At 48.3% G+C, this 22,407-nt stretch overlaps 2 protein-coding genes across 5 annotated transcripts; one reads left to right on the top strand and one right to left on the bottom strand.

The window, feature by feature from the left end:
* Nucleotides 1-215: 215 nt before the first annotated feature.
* On the top strand, nt 216-22,235 carry LOC131136443 (SPRY domain-containing SOCS box protein 1-like). Of its 4 annotated transcripts, XM_058083259.1 has the most exons (7): nt 216-314; nt 1,704-1,819; nt 1,888-1,933; nt 2,005-2,086; nt 6,259-6,391; nt 19,802-20,664; nt 21,062-22,235. In XM_058083259.1, the coding sequence occupies exons 6-7, from the start codon at nt 19,971-19,973 to the stop codon at nt 21,187-21,189; spliced, it is 822 nt and encodes a 273-aa protein (XP_057939242.1). In that variant the 5' UTR covers nt 216-314; nt 1,704-1,819; nt 1,888-1,933; nt 2,005-2,086; nt 6,259-6,391; nt 19,802-19,970; the 3' UTR covers nt 21,190-22,235. The 4 variants fall into 4 exon arrangements, with proteins under 4 accessions (XP_057939242.1, XP_057939240.1, XP_057939241.1 ...); XM_058083257.1 differs by having other exon boundaries at nt 1,888-2,086; XM_058083258.1 differs by lacking the exon at nt 216-314 and having other exon boundaries at nt 1,691-1,819; nt 1,888-2,086.
* LOC131136441 (G-protein coupled receptor 157-like) lies at nt 3,402-5,918 on the bottom strand. Its single transcript, XM_058083254.1, has 4 exons — nt 5,203-5,918; nt 4,234-4,447; nt 3,958-4,152; nt 3,402-3,682 (listed from the first exon to the last, which is right to left on the bottom strand). The coding sequence occupies exons 1-4, from the start codon at nt 5,607-5,609 to the stop codon at nt 3,476-3,478; spliced, it is 1,023 nt and encodes a 340-aa protein (XP_057939237.1). The 5' UTR covers nt 5,610-5,918; the 3' UTR covers nt 3,402-3,475.
* Nucleotides 22,236-22,407: the final 172 nt, after the last annotated feature.

Here is a 22,407-nt window from a genome sequence, read left to right on the forward strand (position 1 = left end):
TTTTTATTCACGTTCATTCAATTCACGTACCCCTGGGGGTACACGTTCGACACTTTGGGAACCACTACAGCGTTCTACAACATCGTATGCAAACGTTATGCAAATTAGACGGCGCTCTCATCTAACGACTTCTAGGACAGCCAATGGCTATTATTCTTCAAGAAAGGTTGGCACGAGTGCAACCCGCCCACTTCCTGCCGGTCACAGTTAGCAAAACAAACCAGCCTAGTCTCCTGTCACTGCTAGCTTGTGCTGGACCACACAAGTCCTGGTCCAAAGCTCAGATGATTCTGGCTTATTGGAATATCCGTGGGGTGAGTTCTGCACCTCTTCCATTATCCTGTTATCCCATTATTCCATGATTCCAGTCATTTATGCCTGATTTGAAAGAGACTGTCACTCAGGAACAAACACACCATCCTAGTCATAATATCCGGGTTGACGATGCTCATGCTAGGTCACGTGTCGTACAGTCGGCTTATTACCAATGTTATGTTGCACAGTCAAGTAGCTTCATGTTTAACTGCCGACTGCACGCAGACTGCGGTCAATTTGAGTATTTAAATCATCAGATCATCATTCGAGCGGTTAATACGGGGAAAAGACGCTATACATATCTACATACATATCTATTGGCATGCAGCAGCATTACATCATGCCAATAGATCGGTATGCTACTACTATTGCTGCTACTGCTACTGCTACTAATACTAATACTAATACTAATACTAATACTAATACTAATACTAATACTAATACTAATACTAATACTAATGTTGCTTTCCCCTTGGTCCAAATGGCAGGTTTTAGGAAGTTGACGTGTTGTTCATCAGGCCAAGCTGAAGTAGTGGCCAATGGCCGCCACCAGGGGGTGCTCCACTCACAGTCAGCCATTCAGACTGTGCACCTAGCCACCTTGGCTTCTTTTACCCATATTGTTATTTACTTTCATACTTTAGTTATGCTGTAATTCCAGTCTGCTTTTATTTCATATCTGATATCATCATATTTCATGATCTTTATTCTTCATTTTTTATGTAATACGTCCGGTGTCTTGCCGTATTTTCAGCATTTACAACAGCAGCACTGCAGCATCCACAACAAACATGTCTGCCATTTGGGACCTCCTGTCATGAGTCATGAGTTTTGCACCCTACAAAACCTGCCACAGGAAATGTCTCACCGGGGTGGCGCTTTAAAAAGCTTTAGATTGCTGCGTGTGCATTTGGGAAGGGTTTTTGTCTACTCTATATCTTGGATGACAAACGACAGAAGGCGTTGGCGTTGCACCATCTGAAGCCACATTCTTCACCTGCTTGACTGATTTTGTATTGTTTTCTTTGGTTTGGTAGGCCTCACAGCTAGGAGACCCGAGTTCAATTCCACTCTCGGCCATCTCTGTGTGGAGTTTAATTGGTTAATTGGCCACTCCAAACTGTCCATCGGTATGAATGTGGGTGGGAATGCTTGTTTGTCTATATGTGCCCTGTGATTGGCTGGCCACCAGTCCAGGGTGGACCCCGCCTCTCCCCCAAGACAGCCGAGATAGGCTCCAGCACTCCCCGCGACCCTCGTGAGGATAAGCGGTAGAAAATGAATGAATGGTTTGGTTTTTGAGAAGCCATCCAAAGCGAATGCTGCCATGCATGTTTTTGTAGGTGTCGGAGTAAAGGACAAATAATCCCTAATCCCTTTTTACACAGGCAAAGCAAGCCGTTCACACCCTCCTGTTGTTCTTTGGAGCTGGTCCAGCCGGTCCGCCTGCTGCTGGAGGACACTGGGACTCCGTATGAGGACAAGTTTTATGTCTGCGGGGAAGGTAGAGCTTCCTGCTCAACTCGGAGCTGGTCCACATTTACCGACTCGGTATCCTTCTCCTCTTTCCAGGAGAGCAGCTTTGATGAGAAGCCTGGCCTTGGAATGAACTTTCCAAGTACGAGTCGGAAGCGACGTGTCGGTGAGCGGAGCCGCTCATTCTGATGTCGCCATGTCGTTTCCCTGCAGCTGCCCTACTTGAAGGATGGAGACAGGATGACGTCACCGAGTACTGGCATCATGTGATCCATTGCTGGCAAACACGGCCTCCGTAAGTTCTGTCTTCTACGATGTGACATTGAATGATCAGGCTGTGGACTGCAGGTCCACACCTCTGTGGTAGAACATAATCCGTCAACATCAGATTTGGAAAATCAACTCACTTGCTAGCAAAAACATATTCCTTTCAACCCGAACGTTTGCTCCCAAAGACGTCTTTATACGCTTTGACTTTTTTGCAGAAGCAGAAGCACAAAGAGGTGATGATGCAACTTAGAAGAGATGTTTGGTGCAGTTGTACTGACGGCCACAAGGTGGCAGGAGGCATTTATAACGCTCAGCAACCAGGAAGTGAAAATAATGAATTGGCTTTTTGAACACAATTTCTGGGCCATTTGTGATGCACACTGGAAAACCTTGACAACCCCTAAACTCATAGAAGAGGTGGGATTGGGATGAGACATTTTAGAAGTGATCCAGATCTAGAAGTGATCCAGGTCTAGATGTGATCCAGACCCCCCCATCGCTCATCTCCACGGCTGTGCTGGATGTGTTTTCATTCAGGCTGAAGCTAAGCCAGGCTAACCGGAGCAAACGTCCGCATGGTCAAAGGAGAAGTGAGCCCCTCCATCTCTGGTTTCAAGCAGGAAGGATAGCATGTGATGATGACACAATGATAGCATGGTGACCACGGCGACCACAGAGGATGCTCGTCACGGGGCCATGGCAAAAAGCATGACGTTGCAAAACGCCATCAGGAAAATAAACAGGAAACACATCATGATGACGGTCATCTGCTGAAGCCTTATTTGAGTCAAAAATGAATGGACGTCCACTAAGTGCCCGAAGGTGATGGAGTGCACGTCACCTCATTGAGCATGGCGGGTGGGGGCACCCCAACAGAAAAATGACATCAGTATTTAGGAGAAGTAAATGCTGATCCATAAGGCTAAGGAGAGTACAGGTCAGGTCCAGAACGGTAGTCCTCTTTAATAGTTCAACATAGCCCAGCACATTCACAGTAAGGAGTAAGGAGTTGGCCCCGCACCAATGACATATGAAATATTGGAGGCGATGAAGCAGAAATAAAATGGCATGGAGTGCCTCCATATGAACTGCAGGTATTTCCTGTCATTGGAATATACACGCAGCTTCCAGAGGCAGCTTCCAGAAGCAGCTTCCAGAAGCAGCTTCCAGAGGCAGCTTCCAGAGGCAGCTTCCAGAAGCAGCTTCTAGAAGCAGCTTCCAGAAGCAGCTTCCAGAAGCAGCTTCCAGAAGCAGCTTCCAGAAGCAGCTTCCAGAAGCAGCTTCCAGAGGCAGCTTCCAGAGGCAGCTTCCAGAAACAGCTTCTAGAAGCAGCTTCCAGAAGCAGCTTCCAGAAGCAGCTTCCAGAAGCAGGCTTGATGTCCTCTCTCCGTCCTCTCAGCCGGACCAATGAGCATCACCCGTCAGCGGTGGCCGTGTCCTCTCTTTGGCCTGAAGGTCGCATTCCTGGGAACAGCGCGCGAGAGGAGTCCAGCGCTGGCTGGCTCTCAGCTCCGCCCTTACAGGAGCAGCAGAGCGCAGCAAAGAGGCGCGTACGGACTGGAGTGGTGAACAAAACGAACATGATGCAGTTGGCTGCTCCCTGGGAAGTGTTGCCAATGCCCTGTGGGCGGAGAGGGCAACTGGATTTACCATCAAAACATCTCAATGCAATCATGATACGTCTGGACTGGCTGAATGAAGATTTTACTTTACAAGTGAATGTCAGTTAGTGCTTGGTCTTGCTGGCCCTGCTGGCCCCGCTGGCCCCGCTGGCCCCGCTGGCCCCGCTGGCCCTGCGGGCCCCGACTGCCCACCAGGGCGTCACCATGACCACGCGTGGCTCTGTGGGGTGGCCAAGGCTACATCGTGGCTGGATGAGGACGGCATTGCACTTACATGGAGAGTCACCAGCACGGGGTTCTGTCCAGCCGGGGATCCAACCAGCAACAGAACGAAGCGTATCGTGCTCCAAATCCGCAACACAATGAAGATAATGGGGATGAGCGTTAGTTTCATGTCTGCCACGGAGGAGTAGGCGTGCGATGGCGTCCTGTCGGCCAAGAGCGGACGGTACTCGGAGAGGGCGGCATGCTGACGTGGGAGACCACAACATAGATATAGAACTATAGATGGAAAGGACTGATCTACTCGAATGGCTGCTTGGGTCCTCACCGCCGTGTGGATGTGCCTCTTGATGAGGATGTAGAGGACTGGCAGGGTGAGGTAAGCCAGGAATTCCCAGATCTTCCCGGTCAGGAGCATCCATAAGACTCGGTCGGGACTGTGGATCCGGACCCAGCACCAGCCCACGGACACCTCTGAAGCATTGTAGCCGATCTTGTTGAGGCAGACGGCTGCCACCGTGATGGCCAGAGGAACCCCCCAGCTGGACAACACACATCTTTTAGACAAATGACATCATCTTCCATGTCCACCCACGTGACGCCATGTGATAGCCTGAGACTGGGGTGTTGTCGCTGCCTGATTAAAAACGTTTCAAGCTCTCGTCAGGCTGCAAAAGCTACAAATACGCAGTATTTTCATATTTCATGTCGGAATGACAGATTGTTTTTAAAGCACCTGGCCGAGGGCCAGGCTGTGTACTACTTGCACAAGGAATGCATTGGAACGTCTCAACATGTCCACGCTGGGCGTCTGGGCCACAGTAGATTTACATCTCCATCTCCATCTCTATCTCCAATAGGACATGTTCTCCAAACCTGCTGACTAACAGTTTTCAAGTCGAGGTGCAATCAAAACGTGCTTCTATTTAGTCATGTGACATCATTTAAAAATCATATCTATCAATCTCACGGAAATATGAGTCAGTAATAACTGTCGTGAAGAATGGACAGATATCGACGAATAATTTGGGTTTTCTGCACATGGATTAATTTGGCCCCAGATTGTGCCTTGCAGGTGTTTGTTAGAAGCAGAACACCCAAGGCTCTCTTAAAGAGACAGTACACCACTTTGACTTACCTAGGTAACCCATGATGTGCGTCTTAAAGAGACAGTACACCACTTTGACTTACCTAGGTACCCCATGATGTGCGTCTTAAAGAGACAGTACACCACTTTGACTTACCTAGGTAACCCATGATGTGCGTCTTAAAGAGACAGTACACCACTTTGACTTACCTGACGAGGTGGAAGAGCAGCACCAGGCTGTCAGCAGCCCTCTGATTGGACCTAACGATGAACACGTACAAGTAGAGGGCAATGGCCACCGTCCAGAAGAACGAGCTGGTGTTGGCGAAGGTGGATATCGCTCCCTGGGCGATACAATCCGGCGAGTCGGAACCGAACACTCGCCACACTCCGTAGGCGTAGGAGACGGCCGAGAGCCAGTCGGCCACGGAAAGGAAGAGCAGCAGTTTCCGCGGAGTGGTCCTCAGCTCCGCCAAAGTGACGTAAAGGACGATGATGAGCGACGAGCCCACAAAGGACAGGGCGCAGGAAGACAACACCACCACCTGCTCGGACAGCAGCACGACTGTCTCGTTGTGTTCCACCATTCCTCTCGGGCCCCACGACACCCCACGCATATTTGCTCATAAACTGCCTAAACTTCTACTTTGACTTCAAGAAAGTGAAGTAAACATCGGAGGTTTTAAAGACTCCTTCCGGCCCGCCACCTCCTCCTCCTCCTCCTCCTCCTCTTCCTCTTGTGGCTGAGGTCACAGTCAGCTGGTCGGTGGGACACTGGTGGGGCTATTTTGGGCTGCAGGGTTTCAGGCCGGATCTAACATGGCAGCTATATCCCCAAAGTGGGTTCTCCTCCAGGGTACCCAAGTTTACACTATTTACTCAGCATGGAGAAGTAATGGCTTCTTCAGGAATTCAGCAGGAACATTCTCTACTCATTTCTGTTCCTATTTGGCCAGCCTAGCCAGGAGCATGTTGACATGCTAGCATGATGATAGCCGCCATGTTTACTGGACTACACACATGGCGGACAGATCCTGTTGGAGGATCAGTATCCTTTCTTTATTATTCCAACACTTCCAGGGGACCTTCTACGTGTTTGCTTAAAACTCAATCTGAGTCAAGAAAGAAAAGAATCGAGTGATTAATCGGTTATTAAAAGAATAGTTGCAGCCTTAATGGAGAGATACAATTGAATTCAACCTAGCATGTGAGGAGACAGTTCAGATAAAACTGCCTGATGCTAATAGAAGTGTCTTGTTGTTGAAGGTCGGAGAAAGTCGACTCAAACGCTTTGCAGTCCTACGCGAGTGTCCCCCGGATCGAAGGGGCCCAAGCCCGTCATCAGTGAGAAGGCAAGGTCGCAAGGTCACCTGAGAGCCCCCAGCATGGAGACACCAAGGTAGGACCCCAGATAACCCTTGGTGCTTCTCATACGGTCACCATTATTCTTCTAAGCACGGCCGTGTGACATCAAAGTCATGTCACCAAAAATGTTTCATCCGGTAAATACTCATAAATGCTGGACCTATAAAGTCCATGGGAAGTGACGTTGTGATTATTACGCTGAAGCGCTGCCATCTTGGCTGTGACGTCATACCCAGGACACTTTAGGCGACGGCGTCTTCACAGCAAAGCCGAGAAGGACAAATATTCATAAGGATAACACAACCCTAACATTACTCATGCTGTCTCGTGATGAGTCCAGCCATCCATGTCTAAGACGTCTTTGGGCGAGAGGCGGGGTCCACCCTGGACTGGTGGCAGTAGTTATTAATACATTGTATACAGTTACTACATACAGTACACATACATTAGTTTTCAACGTTTTAGATTAGAACAAAGATTTATCCGTGTCGTCTTATGTGGTGAAGTTATTGTTAGATGACTTCTGTGATTGACACCATGTCTGCCTATTAAACCCAACTCTTCCATCCACATGAAGATTCTTGCTGAAGATGTCACTGTGCTGTTTACAGTCCAAAATATATTCACCAAGAGCCTAAACAAGCCAAACAACTGATGAGAAAAGTTTCCATTCCATGTTTATTTGGTCCAATTCTAAAAAAATGCAAAGTGGTTATGTTTGTCACAAATGATAAGAAATGTACAAATGAATAAATGTTAATAAACATGCATTTTTATCAAGGTGAAAGCAGCTACAGAACTTATTCTGCATGCTTGTACTTTGTGTTGGTCACTAGATGGCAGCAGAGTGTCGTTTTAAAAAATGGCAAACTATACAAGCCGGACCAGGGGCGCTTCTAGGCTTGCACATGGGGGGGGGTGGATTGCACTTTGCCAGATCTCTGCCCTGGGAACTGTCCCACCTGGGGGTCCCACCTTAAGACTGAGCTACTGCTGTTATAGCTCTGAGGGGGAAACTGAAAAGTAAAAACGAAGACGAGATGAGGGGGAGTCTTGTGCTTTTTCTGGAGGAGTTTTTGCCTCTAAAATGTAGATTTAGGGGGCAGGGGGTCAATGAATTTATTTGGTGGGGCATTGTCCCCCTTGCCCCAGGCAATGCTGATGTGAGTTGGTGCATTTGGTGTGTGCCATCTTGTAAAAGTCCACCCTGTGGGCGATATGGGTAATAACTACCAAAGTCATCTTGACTGGCCAAGTTAGGATAATCCATAACGCCATAACGTCTACACATCCTTTATTTGTAAAATGGCAAATTATGATGTGTTCCTTTGTGACTGTATGCATGTTGACATAAAATGAAACCATTATCGTTACCATAGTAGAATCCACATTCAGGGCGGGGCCAGTTTTCCAGTCCCGGGGTCTTCTGCAGGGTCTCTTATTGTGAAGAATTTCTGCGGCAGTATACTTGCTGATTGCTTCGTTCTCACTCCTCACAACAACCAGCTAAGACACTGCCAGAGAAACACCCACAGAGCCGCTGCTCCGTACGTCCATAACTTGGCTCTGGCGCCGGTGTTTGGAAGCTGTGCAGCAGAAAGAATATGTCAATGACATCACCTTAGTAAATCTAACCTGCCGTGGCTCCTATACGTCACCCATGAATGCACACTTGGCTTCTCAAAGTGACCGGAAGCTCATTCCCAAATAATTCTGGATTCACCCGCCGACCCCCCCTCTTCTTCTGGTGTGCAGCACCACTTTGTTGGCACCACTTGAGCAAACGTTCACACATCCACGGCCCTGATTCAATGTGTGTCAGGTGTGGTGATTCAGCACCAGGACGCCTTGCTTTGGTTGACCTCCCGTGGATTTGGAGCGGAGTGGAGTGTGTTAGCAGGTGTTAGCAGGGCCGTGTAAAGCAAAACAAGATGGCACTGCAGCGCTGGTGTTGACCAGCCTGGACGATCCCATACTCCTCTTTCCCGCCCACTCCCTGCTGACCGGACACCGTGGACACGAGAGATCTGTCTCCGTCGTGGCCTGCCAGACGTATCTGCTAGAATACGCTCTAACCACGCTGTCATGTGATGCTACGCTGGTTGTGTAACCGCAGCGTCATGCATGCCCTGACACAAATAATTACCAAGGTGATGTAACTGACTTGTTTACTCCTCACTCGGCTGATGCTGACCTGCCTTCGTTTGTCAAAATCAGCTTTGCCGTCTTTACCGCCTCCTTGTGGCGAGCCGAGCGCAGCCCACGTTAAAGCTAGCGAGCGCTTGCTCAGTTAGCATTGGCTGTTTCACCGGGTTCCACCTCGAGAGTCAAGACGCTTACTTGGGATCTGATTTGGACCCTGGGGTTGCTCCGTGACTGACAGGATTGCTGACTTGTAGCTCCAACGTCTTGACAGCTCTTGGTGTGCTGGCTAGCCGTACTTCCTGTCTAATGTATGCAACGACAGGAACCATATCAACATTTGGAAGAAGAAGCTTTCAGCCAAAGAAACCTTTGCTTGAATATTTTTCCCCATAGAAAAAAGTCTGAAAAGGATGGGTCGTCTTATATTCCGAATCTCCAGATTTATTCCTCTACCTGGTCTGAGCATCTTCTAGCCAGGCCTTGCCAGGTGTTGGTCTGCACCACCATAAGGTCACTGACCCAGAGACTGCCTCAGCACCTCTTCCAACCAGCGACTGGCAGTCAGAAGATCAGTGAGATGGTAGCTGTGATATTTTCCATCAAACGTCCTGGTGGTCTTTACGTATGTGCCCCTGTGGTCAGATCACGGAACTCCATTAAGAGACACGTGTTGACCTTCTAGCGCTAACTTAGCGCTAACTCACCCTGCAGTGGTACAAAGCCTTTTCTACCAAACCATCTGAAAAGGAAGCCCCAGGCCAGCTGCACCAGACAGACAGCTGTCCATCAAGTCAGCATGATGTTGATTCTGGTGGTGACACATAGTGCTTGACATCACAGTCCATCCAGCTGTGGACACGACTTGGCAGGTAATATGGGATCTATTCATAGTTCATATGCGTGGCCCCGCCCTTCTTTAGTTGGCTAAAGTATTCATCAGTATTTGCAGTTACTACAAATACTAATGACACCTATCTATCCTGATGTCTGCCGTGTGACATAGACGGTAGTAAGTTGACCAGAATGAAACCTAGCCTACGTGAGCCATCATCCCATCATCTCAGCAGGTTGACTGTGTGACGTGTTCCAATATAGTGGTAAGCATGCTGGAACAAAAGGAAGCCATTACTAGTCCCATCTTTAGGAAGGACCGTGGTCAAGGTAGTGACGATACGGCAGCTCCCTGTGGTCCGGTCTCAGGACTTGGTCATGGTTTAAAGAGGCAGTATGCCGATGGTGACATTTCTTCTACCAAAAGATAGACCTCCACCATCGGCTAGCATGTGCTACCAACAACAACACGTTGTATAAAAGAATGTCTATTTTTTACAACGACAATAACACAGCGATAATGAATCAGCTCAGCCAATGAGAGGCCTGTAGGGGTCTACAGGTCTACAGGTCTACAGGTCTACATCCACCATACGAGGAGGCCGGGCTAGACATAGCGTCGTACAGGAAGCTGTGTAGCGTCAAGACGCTGCTTGACGACGCTGCTTGACGACGCTGCTTGACGACGCTGCTTGACGACGCTGCTGCTTTCCCGACACGACCAGGTCATGTTGGGCTTGCCTTGCAACAGTCATGTACAGACACCCCTCTTCTCTGAAGTGGTCTGCAGTAGCAGCTACTCCTCAGCCAGACATCTCTTGTAACATCAGCCTGCATGTCATGCGTCTCGATCCAAACACTCACCCGTGGTAGTGGATCATCTCATTGGTCCACATCCAGGCAGAGTCCACAGCCGCTGCAGCCCGCGGGTCCTTGACCAGGACGCCGGTCTGTGTCTCTCTCTGTCGGTCTCTGACAAGTCAAGGCATGTTCCAACTCAGCCGGGCCCGGGACGCACAAGACTGCTGCTAGAGCGGAGGGGGGAGGGGCAGAGCACGCTGTGAGGGAGGGTATAGTCCGAAAATCCCAGCATGACTCAGCCTGCTTGACTTGGTTAGCATGCAAGACTTTGGTTGCAGGATGGGACATTCAAGTGATTGACACCTACTCTAGTCCTTGTCTGAACCCAAAGTAGGCGGGATATGTTGGACAATGCCAATGAAGACTTTAAGGTAAAAGGAATAGGAATGTTTGAGTGGGTGAAAGTGGACTGGTACATAAAGGGTTTTGTACCATCATACGTCTTGTTTGCCTGAAGGCAGAAACTTCCTGCCAGATTGTGTGGTTTTCTCCGGATACTCCGCTTTCCTCCCCCATCCCAAAACATGTCATCTAAGGGCCAGTAATCTTAGCTAGCTTTAAGATTTGTCCAAATAAAGCATATATCATATCATTATTACAATGATTTTGTATCATTAGCATTTTTACTCTTGGAAAAACATACTTGCAAATATTGAAGTAGTGTACATACGTAATGCAATCATTAGTAGTACTATAGTACTACAGTGCTGTCATTGAGTAGTATGACTTCACAGCCCTTAAACATACTGCCAAATGAATAGCCCATCAAAGCTGTAATGATGCTGTATGCTAATCATCTCCAATATCCTTCCATAACCATAAATTATAGATGGCCGGCCTCATGGTCCATCAGATGGAGCTCAGAGACTTTGTGGGTTCCTCCTGACTTCAATGGTGTACGTTCACCACCTTCACTAACTGTGCCGTGCCGCTGTGATGCTTGGTTTTGGTTTTGTCCTGGGGGGGGGCTGTGGGGGGGGGGGGTGAAGCCAGTTCCTCCGTCTTGCAGGGGAAGGTAATCACTAGGCAGATTCCAGCCACAGTGGCAAGAACCAGCTCAGCAGAAAGTCACCTGCTACAGACCTGCTACAGTACGCTCTGTCTGGCTTGCCTGAGCATCCTGGAAGTGCATGCCCCCCCCCCCATCCCACCCCCATCCCGCATCAGGCAGCAGACTGATGACCACATCAATGGGGGAGCCAAGTCACTCATCTTGTGCCCAGAAAGCACTTTTCTTCTACATGGTGCCGTTTGTCTTTTTTCTGTGCTGACGGCAAATGGAAGAGCAACTGCTGTAAAGGTGGGGGGGTGGGTGGGGGGGGGGGCATCTGTCTGCAGACCACTGCTTTCATTTATTGGAACCAAGATGCAAGGCTGCCCCCATTCCACACTGCATCCATGCAGGGGTGGGCTGTTTGAGTAAACGTGCATGGGGGGGGGTCACTTCATGGGACGTTGCAGCCGGGTGGGATGTGGGGGCTGGGAGGGAGGGGCTACAAGGCCCAGCAAGTTCAAAGCTTGCTGCATTGATTACATCATCACAACTGGAGTGCTGGAATGGGACAATGCACCATCCCAAGCTGTGTGTGTGCTGCTCCTCTCCAAACTCTGGCAGGGTACTGTGGGCCGTTGTCACATGACCTAGTGTGTGTGTGCGTGTGTGTGTGTGCGTGTGTGCGCATGTGCGTGTGTGCGTGTGCGTGTGTGTGTGTGCGTGTGTGTGTGTGCGCCAGCACTGCAGGAAGTCAGCTGCTGCTGCTGCTGCAGGATGTTGCAGGATTGCTGCACTGCTGCTTTCTCACTCCCCCCCCCCCCCCCCACCTTCATTCAAGCAAATTGCTCAAGGATGATGATGATGATGATGAGTGCATGTGCTGCATACTTTTTCCAAAAGGGAGGGGGTGGGTCTTAATGCAGGGGAAAGGTAAGCGTTGCAAAGCATGCCGGTAAGGCACTGCGCTGGGCAACCGTATCACTTTAGAGATACTAGAAACTGGAGATGGAGGAAGGGGGGTGTGGGGGGGGGGGTGCACGGTGCAAGGAACATCAAGTGAGTGCGGCAGTTTTCCCTTTGTCAGTGGAGTTACGACTAGGAAACTGCAGATGTTTCAATGTGGCGTTGGCTCTTTTTTAGTCAACTTTTTTCCCTCCTCCCTCATCCCTCCTCCCTCATCCCTCATCCCTCATCCCTCATCCCTCATCTCATCCTGCTGAGAGATGAGCTGGGGGGGTGCGCTTCACCCAGAGGCCCTTGACGACTCTTTCAAGGTCTTAGCACAGTTACCTGATGTGAACTTGTGAACGGGTCCAGCAGCACGATGGGCTCTCTCAGAAAAAGTTGAACAACAATCACCCTGCGTCTTATTTGCTTCCCTCAAACTATTATACAGGACCGTCATACATGACCATCATATACATGACCATCATATACATGACCATCATATACATGACCATCATACATGACCGTCATACATGACCGTCATACATGACCATCATATACATGACCATCATAACATGACCGTCATATATGACCATCACCCATGACTATCATCATGACCATTTGGGAAATGTTTAGGATGAAAGCACATCCCTTCTTCTAATGATTATAGCAATATGATGACAAAGCACAAATACTTTTGACTGAGCCCCTCGTGAGAGAAAAGTAGTTAGCAGAGAAGTTTTGGCCGTCCCATCCCATGCAGGACGCCTGGTTCTTATCTCCAGCGTCTCACCACCTCGTCCCCGCTCATTAGCAACTAACTACCAACAATGTTGCTCTCCTGAAAGTCAGCAGGAGCCCTCTGAGCCGGCCCGCCGGCTGCTAGTCGGAGCGGCTAGGGTAGCATGCCTGGCGTTTAGCTAGCTGGCAAAGACATTACCATGACCATTGGTGGTGCAGAGACACGGCAGGTGATGACAGCGGGCATGCACATCACACTTGCACCATTTGCTGCGAGGCCGATAGGAAGTCAGCGATGCTTCCCAGGGAAGGGAAGACAACCCAAGAGGAAGGAAACACTTACCTTCATCCTCAACTTCTAGCAGCCTCTTGCCGTGTTGGTGCGCTTTCATGGCGCTGCAAAGTTGACTGCAGTATTACCTCCTGAACAAAATGACATTGTTTGCACTCTCTCTCTCTCTCTCCATCACTCGCTCCTCCTCCCTCCACCCCTCCCTCCTCCTCCTCTCCCTTGCACGCTTGCTGGCAGCCTAAAGTGCACCGCTCAGCAGTGTTCCCCTACTGCCGCAGCAGATCCTGCATGAGCCCTGCATATCCGAGCGGGATGCGACTTTTAAAGGGGACTTCAACCTTCAGGGTCAACCTCCTTTCGCTCTCTCTCTCTCATCTCACATCCTCTGCACTCCTCCTCACGGCACCGACACCTCCGAGCATGATCCCACTTTCACCCCAGAAGGACCTTTCTGGGTAGCAGCGTTAGCCAGAGACAACTTCATGAGACAACCATCCGTCCGTCTTTCCATCCATCTTTCCATCCGTCCTTCCTTCCGTCCATCCATCCACATGACTTTATCCCTGGTCTGGGTGTTTTAAGGAAGTATAGGAAGTATATTGACAGGAGACATTCAACCAGGCTAAATCTCATACAATTCTACAAACATCTAAAGCAGCGTTCCTCAGACATTTGAAGCTAAATCATTCCAGTTTGGTTTATTCCGTGACCAAAATGTATAAAACAATATGTATTACCATAAATAGCAGAAAAACAATAAAGTTAGTCAGCTCAGGGGCCATTCGTGGTCTGGAGAATGTTTGTATTGGCTCTTCAATAAAACTGATTGTTCATCAATCAGCTGTATGATTAGGTACTACTCATTTACACCCAGAATGTGTCAGATACTTAACATGTATTGACTTTAGCATCTTTAATGTGTAAATGTTTCAAAGTAGCCCCCACCTCCATTTCCCTCTGGTGGGGAGTTTGGGCCAACACTGCTATATCAGCGACCCAACAAAAATGGACGCCGGCGTTAAACGACACGTTTTCTCCTTGTCAAAAGTCCTTTTCACGCTGGAGTGTAAGAATAGGAATTGTAGCCTGAGCTCAGCCTCAGCTCTTTAGGAGCCTCCACTGTCCACGTCCTGATTCTGCATTGTGTTCTGCACTGCACTAAAAATATCAATATTTGGCCTACTGCGGTTGTGGCGGAGTGAAATGGAGATGGTCCATCCTTTAGTCAGCAGGTAGCGCCACTCCTCGTGTTCTTCATCGGCTGGATGAAGGTGGCTCCGTGTTGAAACGTTGCGTATGAGCCATCAGTTTTTTGCTGCAGCAGTGCAGCACTTTGTTCTTCTCACTGCAGGAGGAGGACATGACTTTGAGCTGCCTCGGGCCTGGCTTCAACTCGGCAGCTTTATTTTCCGTCATTGTCCTTAAGTGTGTCGCCCTGCCTTCATCAGGCCAGGGGTTTGATCACTCCGGTGCTCGGAATCAATCAACATATTTATTTTAGCTTTCAGTGCGCGGTGGTGCCTTCATGTTTGCATCAATATTTTGGAGCCAGGATTATCACATGGGGGGGGTCACACGGGCGTTTGGGGGTGTCGCATGTTCACATTCTTTTTTTTTTGCCATGTCAATTTATGGAAACATTTTCTATCAACTTTGGATAAATGATTGCCAATGTGTAATAATAATAATCCTAGATAAAAAGAAATGGTTGACCCTCTTGATATTTTCTAAATAAATGTGTTCTCCTTCGTTTGACAAATTTCTCTTTTCTATTGATGACAACCAGCGACAAGGGGGTGCAGATAGCATACTGTATATCCTGAGGGGGGGCAGGACCGCTAGTAAAAGATCATCTGTTGATTGATGATTACTGGATGATTACATAATGCTGAGTCATCATGGTGCGTCTCATCTCACCCATTGGTGTCAGTAGGTTAGCAAAACACTGCAGCGTTAGGAGCTAAGACTTAGTTTGCATGCGTGCATGCACTGCTGGCATATTGGATGAGTCTGCAGAGCCTAATGCAGCATCTGCCCCCCCCCCCCCCCCCCGTACCGTGACATCTGCAGGGAAAATGCCCCCAACAGCAGATCTTTCCTTCCCAGTAAAGCCATGACTAAGCTAAAGGGGGCCCCCTTTATAGCTTGTGTTGGGGTACCTTGCCATGCTCATCCAGCAAAGCGGAGGTCGCACAGTCCAACTCCCTGGAGGTCATAAAGGAGGTCATAAAGACAACAATTTGTCATCACTCAAATCTCCATTCAAATAAAGCGTGAAAAGATGGACTCTGGCTTGTTTTTCTTTGCTTTTTTCATTTGGTGGCTTTTTGCAACCTTTATTACGAGAGATGAACCACCGCCAGGCAACATCACATCTAACCTCAATGTACCCACGATTGGCTTTTTCTTTATCTTCTCTTTATGCCAGGAGGAGCAGCCTCAGCAGGGGGCATTAGGAAGACCACGGAAGAGGTTTTGGGATGAAAACAAAAGTAAAAGAGTAGAGCAGAAAAGGAGCTTTTCCACAAACGCACCATTCCACTCATGAACAGTCCCACACACTCGCTCTATGGCGTCCTAGCAAGGCCCCCATCTAGACATTCAGCTGTATGCTTTCAATGGGGAAAGCTAGCGCCATCTGCTGGACAAATACAGTCCAAATTGACCTCTTAGCATTAGGGATGGTGAGAGGGAACCCGGCGGGTTTGATGACCAGATCGTCCAGTTGTTCAGTTCAGATACACAAGATGATGGCTGGGAGAAGATTCATTAAAGCTGGGGGGGGGGGGAATAAAGTTACTAAACTCACTGTTTGCTTCCTTTGCCTGGTTTTTGTAGACCGCATGTTTTAGCATGCGCCTTAAGTATGGGTTAAGTGCAGAAATAGACTCGCAATTGAAACTGCGCCTTATGGTGCGGAAAATACAATAGAAGGGAGAGGAGTCTTGAACGGCTCATGTTATGTTTATATTATTTCTCACCATTCTGACGTTATATTTAGGCTTGTTTTATATATATAAATTACATTCCAATATGATTACACTACCTTACACTTTATGTATTACAATATCTGGAATACAAGAAGTCAATGAATGTATTGCTTCTTTGCTTCTTTCCCCGCCTTTTGGACCTGTGGAACTGTGAATTATGTCATGTATTCCATTGGAACCCGATGCATGTTCAAATGAAACCAAAGCCAACATAAGAATTGCTAATGATGGGCCAAAGCCCCCCCCCCCCCCCCCCCCCCAAAGCCATGTCCTCCCCAGGTTTCCAAGATTGCATCACTTAAGATCCCAAGTGACTGACACGGCATGCCATCATTCACCTTGGCTGCCTGCACTTTGCCAGCATGGAGGGGCGCGTCCAATCGATCCCTGTTGAAATGGAGGCAGTAAGCATGTCTGCACCCCCCCCCCCCCCCCATAAGGGCCCTGAGATATCCGCCAGCTCAGCACATTGTGGCGTCCCGCACTGAAACATTGGCTTTTTCATCAAGAGATGGTCTGAGGGCTGAGCACTAGAAGACGCCATCTTGGACGTCAAGTAGCCGTATCCTCGTATCCTCGTATCCTCGTATCCTTCAGGCGGATGGGAGGAATGGCATTTTAGAGGAACTGCACTTTGACTTGAACCGGGAACAACCGGTCAACTACATGATGGACTCCAGCCCAACCTCAAGTTGGTTCCATAACATCCACTAGATGGCAGTAATGCTGCGGACATTGTAGGCAGTGACACCAAAGGCATCAAAGATGAGTATGAATGCAGCCCCCCAGGTCCAAGCTGAGCCACGGGTGAAAGGTCACCAGACATGGGTGCATGGCACAGAATAAGACATAACCAAACGGAAACGTGTGGATGAGTTAAAAAAAAATATGGGTTGTGGATGCCAGCATTTTGATGTTCTTGTGAAACAACCATATTCGCCTGGTTTGGGGTGAAAAACATAAATGGAACAAAAATGAATAGCTCTTCATCATTTTTATTTTGTAAAAGTAGCTCTCAAGAAAAAACGTTGGAGACCAGTGACGTACAGTACAGCTAGGGAGGAAGGGAAGAAGGGAGGAAGGGAGGAAGGGAAGAAGGGAAGAAGGGAGGAAGGGAATAAAAGAAGAAGGGAGGTCCCAGCAAGCCCAGCAGCTGGTCGCATTATACCATGTGACTGAAGATATGTTAGCTAGCAGCCACCATCACTTCTCCTAATTCATGTCGTCCTCGATCGGACCGTCAAAGGTAAGCCAGCCGACACGGAAAGCACATGATTGAACGATGGGGGGGCAGACGAGCAACAAACTGGAAACCAAGGCGGGTCTGACCGCGTCTGTTGCCGCTTCATCTCAACACGACGTCTGTTTTTAAAAATCCAAGTGACTATCGTGACTAGTAGAAGCCAAGCGTGTTGTTTAGCTTCCACGCACGTTCGAGTCGAAAGGCCATTTTGGGCATTCTAGTCGAATAAACACCTGCATCTTCGCTTTCAACGACACGGCCTCGGCCGTGTACGTGCCTCGACCCCTCATTCTCCATATTTCTACACCTTTTGCTCATGTTGTGTTTTCCTCGGTGGCCGCCGGTGTGTTTAACCTTCGGTTAGCCGGAGACTTTATTTAAACATTAGCCTCCTAGCTAGCATGATGAGCACAGCTTATGCTAGCTACCCTTCACCTATTCTTCCTTCGGTGTTCATTAAACTTCAACGTGTATCTTTTCATAGTTTGACGTCATGAGTACTGTGGTTAGTGGGGGCTTTTACACCACTTGGGATTGGGCTGGTGTTATTCTGTCTTCAAGTAACATACATATAACTATTTCACTAAATACTGGCATTTCCCAACTGCTTCTCGGGTGCACTACTTGGCTGCAACCAGCGGAGGCGCTGTTTGTTTTTCATTCTCAAGTTTTTTTTGGGGGGGGGATAAACGGAGACAATTATTCTAAAAAAAATAACTGATTTAGGCACCCTGTTTTATTGATTTGAATACCTTTAACTCTAATTATTGGAACACATTAGTTTGGTAAGCCACCTCCCTACTTTAGATGACATTTTGATTGCAGACCTTCTGTAAATGCTACAATGATCATGTGACTTCTCATCCATCCCTGTGTTGGTCTGCTATATGATACATTTACCTGGAATTTACCAGTCGTTTACTAAGGAACATACCACTGTAAATGCTGTAGTGGTGGCCTAGGACTTTGGCACGGTCCTGCGCATCCAAGGCCAGGTGAATGCAGTACTTGTTGAGGTAGATAGAGTAGGTGTACACGAGGCTGTGCCAACTGAGGTACAATGACCAATGACGCATCCATCTTGTATTTGTCCCTCTATTTTTACTGCATGTGTACTTTCAATGTACTTCAATGACTGGAGATACCCAAAGCCAATGTACGTAGGTAAACAAACACCCTTGAGAATGAAGATCTGTGGGGGTTTTTGGCCCACTAAATCCACCGAGACCCTTCTCTTGCATCTTAATCAGTCCCAAATCAACCCGGGGGCCCTGAAACCTCAACCAGCCCAGGCCAGGCCAGAGCGGCTGCCTAAATACACCCCTCCAACAAAACCGCTTATTCAATAGGTGTTTTTATGTTGAAGTTGTTGGGAAGAAGCGTCTATTGTTCTGTTATTACTTGCCCGTGGGGGTGGGGGTGGGGGTGGTAAAGTGTGAGCCCCAATAGTGTACAAATTAACACGTTTTACTCTTTCTGAATGCTGGACAGGCTTTGAAAGAGATTGTTTACATTCAGATGTTGGCAACCCACGGCCCCCCTCCCTCCCCCTGTTCCAATCATTGAGACATGACCCACTTAAATGGTTGTTTACTTGCATTAGAAGAAGAGCTAAGGCACTTCTCAATGAACTCTTGTCTACAATTCAATTAGAGGCCTTCCCTTCACTGTTACACAATCCCGCACGGCCTTGCAGCAACATTTGTCCCAATCTAGGGACCAAAGGCCAAAGCTGTGCTGGCCCTCAAGCTATTTCAATATTTGGAATCATCACATTATGTTTGGCATTGGCAAGCACACGTTCAGCATGGCTTTATACAGCCCTCATCCAAATCAAGACCAGTTGGGAAAAAACAGAATATGCGTTTTGCACATTTGGAGCACCCGGAGAAAAGCCAGGCATGCACGGGGAGAACATGCAGAATCCACACAGAGATGGCCGAGGGTGAAACTGAACTCGGGTCTCCTTGCTGTGAGGCCTGTGTGCTAACCACTCGTCCGCCGTGCAGCCTGGATAATGGAGAATGATTTAAATGACAATGAAGATATTGGTATCAGAGTTAGTCAGATAGGGACGTTCCCATCAGGATTTCATACTGCTGATAGCGATCCCGATATTCCGTGAGTGAAATGGGTCGATATCGATGTCAAAGCTGAGAGTGGAAGTAGTGCTAATTATGAGTGATCCGTGTTGTGAGTCCCGATCAAGTCATCGATGGAATGACGATGATGTCACTGCATGGCTGTGCTACTGTCATTCATGTAACTAGAAGTGAAAGTGAAAGTGAAATGGCATGGCGTGTCACGTTGGTGTTCATGCTATTGAACTGTTAAGGCTCAAATGCCAGCAAAATGGTGTTCCAACTAGCGAGCTAACTTCTTGTCCCCGTGCATCTCTCCAGGTCGGCTGCACAAACATCTTCACCTTCTGCAACAAGCGGCAACAGAACTTAAACCTGCCTGGTGTTGCACGAGCACAGGAGAAGACCTGAGGTGGACTACTCCCCCATTGGACTTTGAGGAGGGGGGAGGAGGAAGAAGACGAGGCCCCTTCCAATAACTACCCAGAGTATGGGGCAAAAAGTCCCGGGTGGCATTAAAACAATTGATATGCGGGATCCAGCCTTCAGTCCCCTGAAGCTGGAGCTACAGGCCTTGAGTCACACCAAGCCTTCTAGACTGGACTTGCTCCTGGATATGCCACCAGCCGGCGTGGATGTTCAGGTCCAGCACTCGTGGAACAACGACGACCGCTCGCTCAACATCTTTGTCAAGGATGACAACAAGCTGGTTTTCCACAGGCACCCTGTGGCGCAGAGCACCGACGCCATCCGGGGACGTGTTGGCTATACACAGGGACTGCATGTGTGGGAAATTAGTTGGGCCATGCGTCAGAGGGGCACGCACGCCGTGGTGGGCGTAGCTACAAGCGACGCTCCACTGCACTCCGTGGGCTACACAGCGCTGGTGGGAAGCGACGGCGAGTCCTGGGGTTGGGACCTGTGCAGGAGTAAACTCTACCACGACAGCAAGAATCACTCAGGGAAAGCGTACCCCTCCTTCCTGGAGCCGGATGACACCTTCATCATTCCGGACTCCCTCTTAGTAGTTTTGGACATGGATGAAGGGACTCTGGGCTACATAGTGGACGGCCATTACCTGGGGGTGGCCTTCAGAGGACTCAAAGGCAGGAAGCTTTACCCGGTGGTGAGCGCTGTGTGGGGACACTGTGAAATACGAATCCGGTACATAAATGGACTTGATCGTGAGTACATTTCTTTTCATACTGCATCTCATTCGCTCTGTGACCATCTCTGGTGTTCACTCAATGGGAGCCTTCATTGGTGTTGATTAATCGTCTAAACTTTTTCCTTGTGCTCTAACCTAAATGGTAGACCTTTGCCGCATTGCCGTCCACATTTTGCAGCTTAACTCCATCACAGTTTTGTTCAAAGTACTTGAGAAGATCATAAATGGGTTTTCTATGCCATAACTGCAAAAATACTTGTTGTGGAAATTCACTTCACAGTCAGACCTGGAACCGTAAAGAAAGGATTAGCTTAGATCTGATCCCTACTTCAGGTACTGGTGGGTAATGGTTAGTAAAGCTACTAAGTTATGATTACTATTCACCATCTTCCATGTCTCCTTTCTCCTCCCAGCTGAACCTCTGTCTCTGATGGACCTGTGTCGGCGCTCGGTGAGGGTAGCGTTGGGGAGAGAGCGTCTGGCTGAAATCCATCGGCTGCCCCTGCCGGCCTTCCTCAAGAACTACCTGCTCTACCAATGACGGCGGAGTCACCTTCAACATCACTTCCTTTCTCTCCTGTTCTTCTCTGGGATCCTTCTCGGTCGGTCGAACTTGTTTGACAACATTTTCTTGGGGCTGGTAGGCAGACCCAGGCTCGCTGATGATTCAGCAAGTAAGTGTATCTGATCCGTGGCTGGACTCCTATTTTTTTATCCCGTCTTTGCAATGGTATTGTCTAACTTGTCTAATATCAGGAATCACTGAGCTCTATGCACCTGCTGATGGCAAATATGGCCTGACATTTGGTGTACCAAGTCCCTAGCGGTCACAAATGGGATGGCATTGGCTGGTGAATTACAGCTGGCTCAGTTGCAGTTTTACGGCGGCCACAAGATGGCAGCATTTGGTAAACAATTTATATTTGTAAGAAAAGTGTCATTTTTTTATTTATAAGAGAAATTGTTAGTTTTAAAAGATGGTGAAACAGGACTGAGATGACCATGCCAGTGACTTTGACCTTTGACCTTTGACCTTGTGCAGCAATGGAGGGGGTCTTCTGCTCACACTCCATCACTCCATCACTCTCCTGAAAGGAAATACTGTACATCAGCAAGCTGAAGTCTTAGGAAATGTCACTGATTATTCCTAGCATGTATCTGCAAGAAGCTTTTATTAATCTCTTTGACACGTGTTCTTTCTTACGACCCACATTCTACACACGTCAGCACACAATGTGGAAAGCAGCTTGGTGAAATACTTGGAATGGAAGTGAGCGGCGCATATCAGGCCACGGGAAAATAGTTATTGTTGTGGCAACAAAAAGGCCCCGTGATCGTCCGAGCAGAAAGACAATCCACAAAAGTGCTGCTGGGATTCACAGCAATAGTCATGAAAGTAAAACGTCACACCGCGGCCCTGCTCAAATGCCGTAGTATCCTGTCTGAGTTGTTGCTTTTAAAATGCAAGCGTGCGATCATCAGTCTGCACTCCGTGCCATGCCTTCGCTTCCTTTCTTACTGCCTGCCTTTTATTTGCTTTTCTTCATGTAGTCTTGTTTCAAAGTATCTATTAAAGATTATTTCCAATTGTCTTTGCATCCTTTGTGTTTGAAAGTTGCAGCCTACTAAGTTCTGTGCCACACTTTGAATACCCTGCACGGGGCTGTCTGTGTTATACAGCCACCTTCCAGCAGATGGCAGTAAAGTATAAAGAAATCAAACAAAACTCAGACGATTCCTTGAGATCGACGCTTTAAGG

Source organism: Doryrhamphus excisus, chromosome 10 (assembly GCF_030265055.1).
Source record: "Doryrhamphus excisus isolate RoL2022-K1 chromosome 10, RoL_Dexc_1.0, whole genome shotgun sequence".
In the NCBI taxonomy this organism is placed as follows: Eukaryota; Metazoa; Chordata; class Actinopteri; order Syngnathiformes; family Syngnathidae; genus Doryrhamphus; species Doryrhamphus excisus.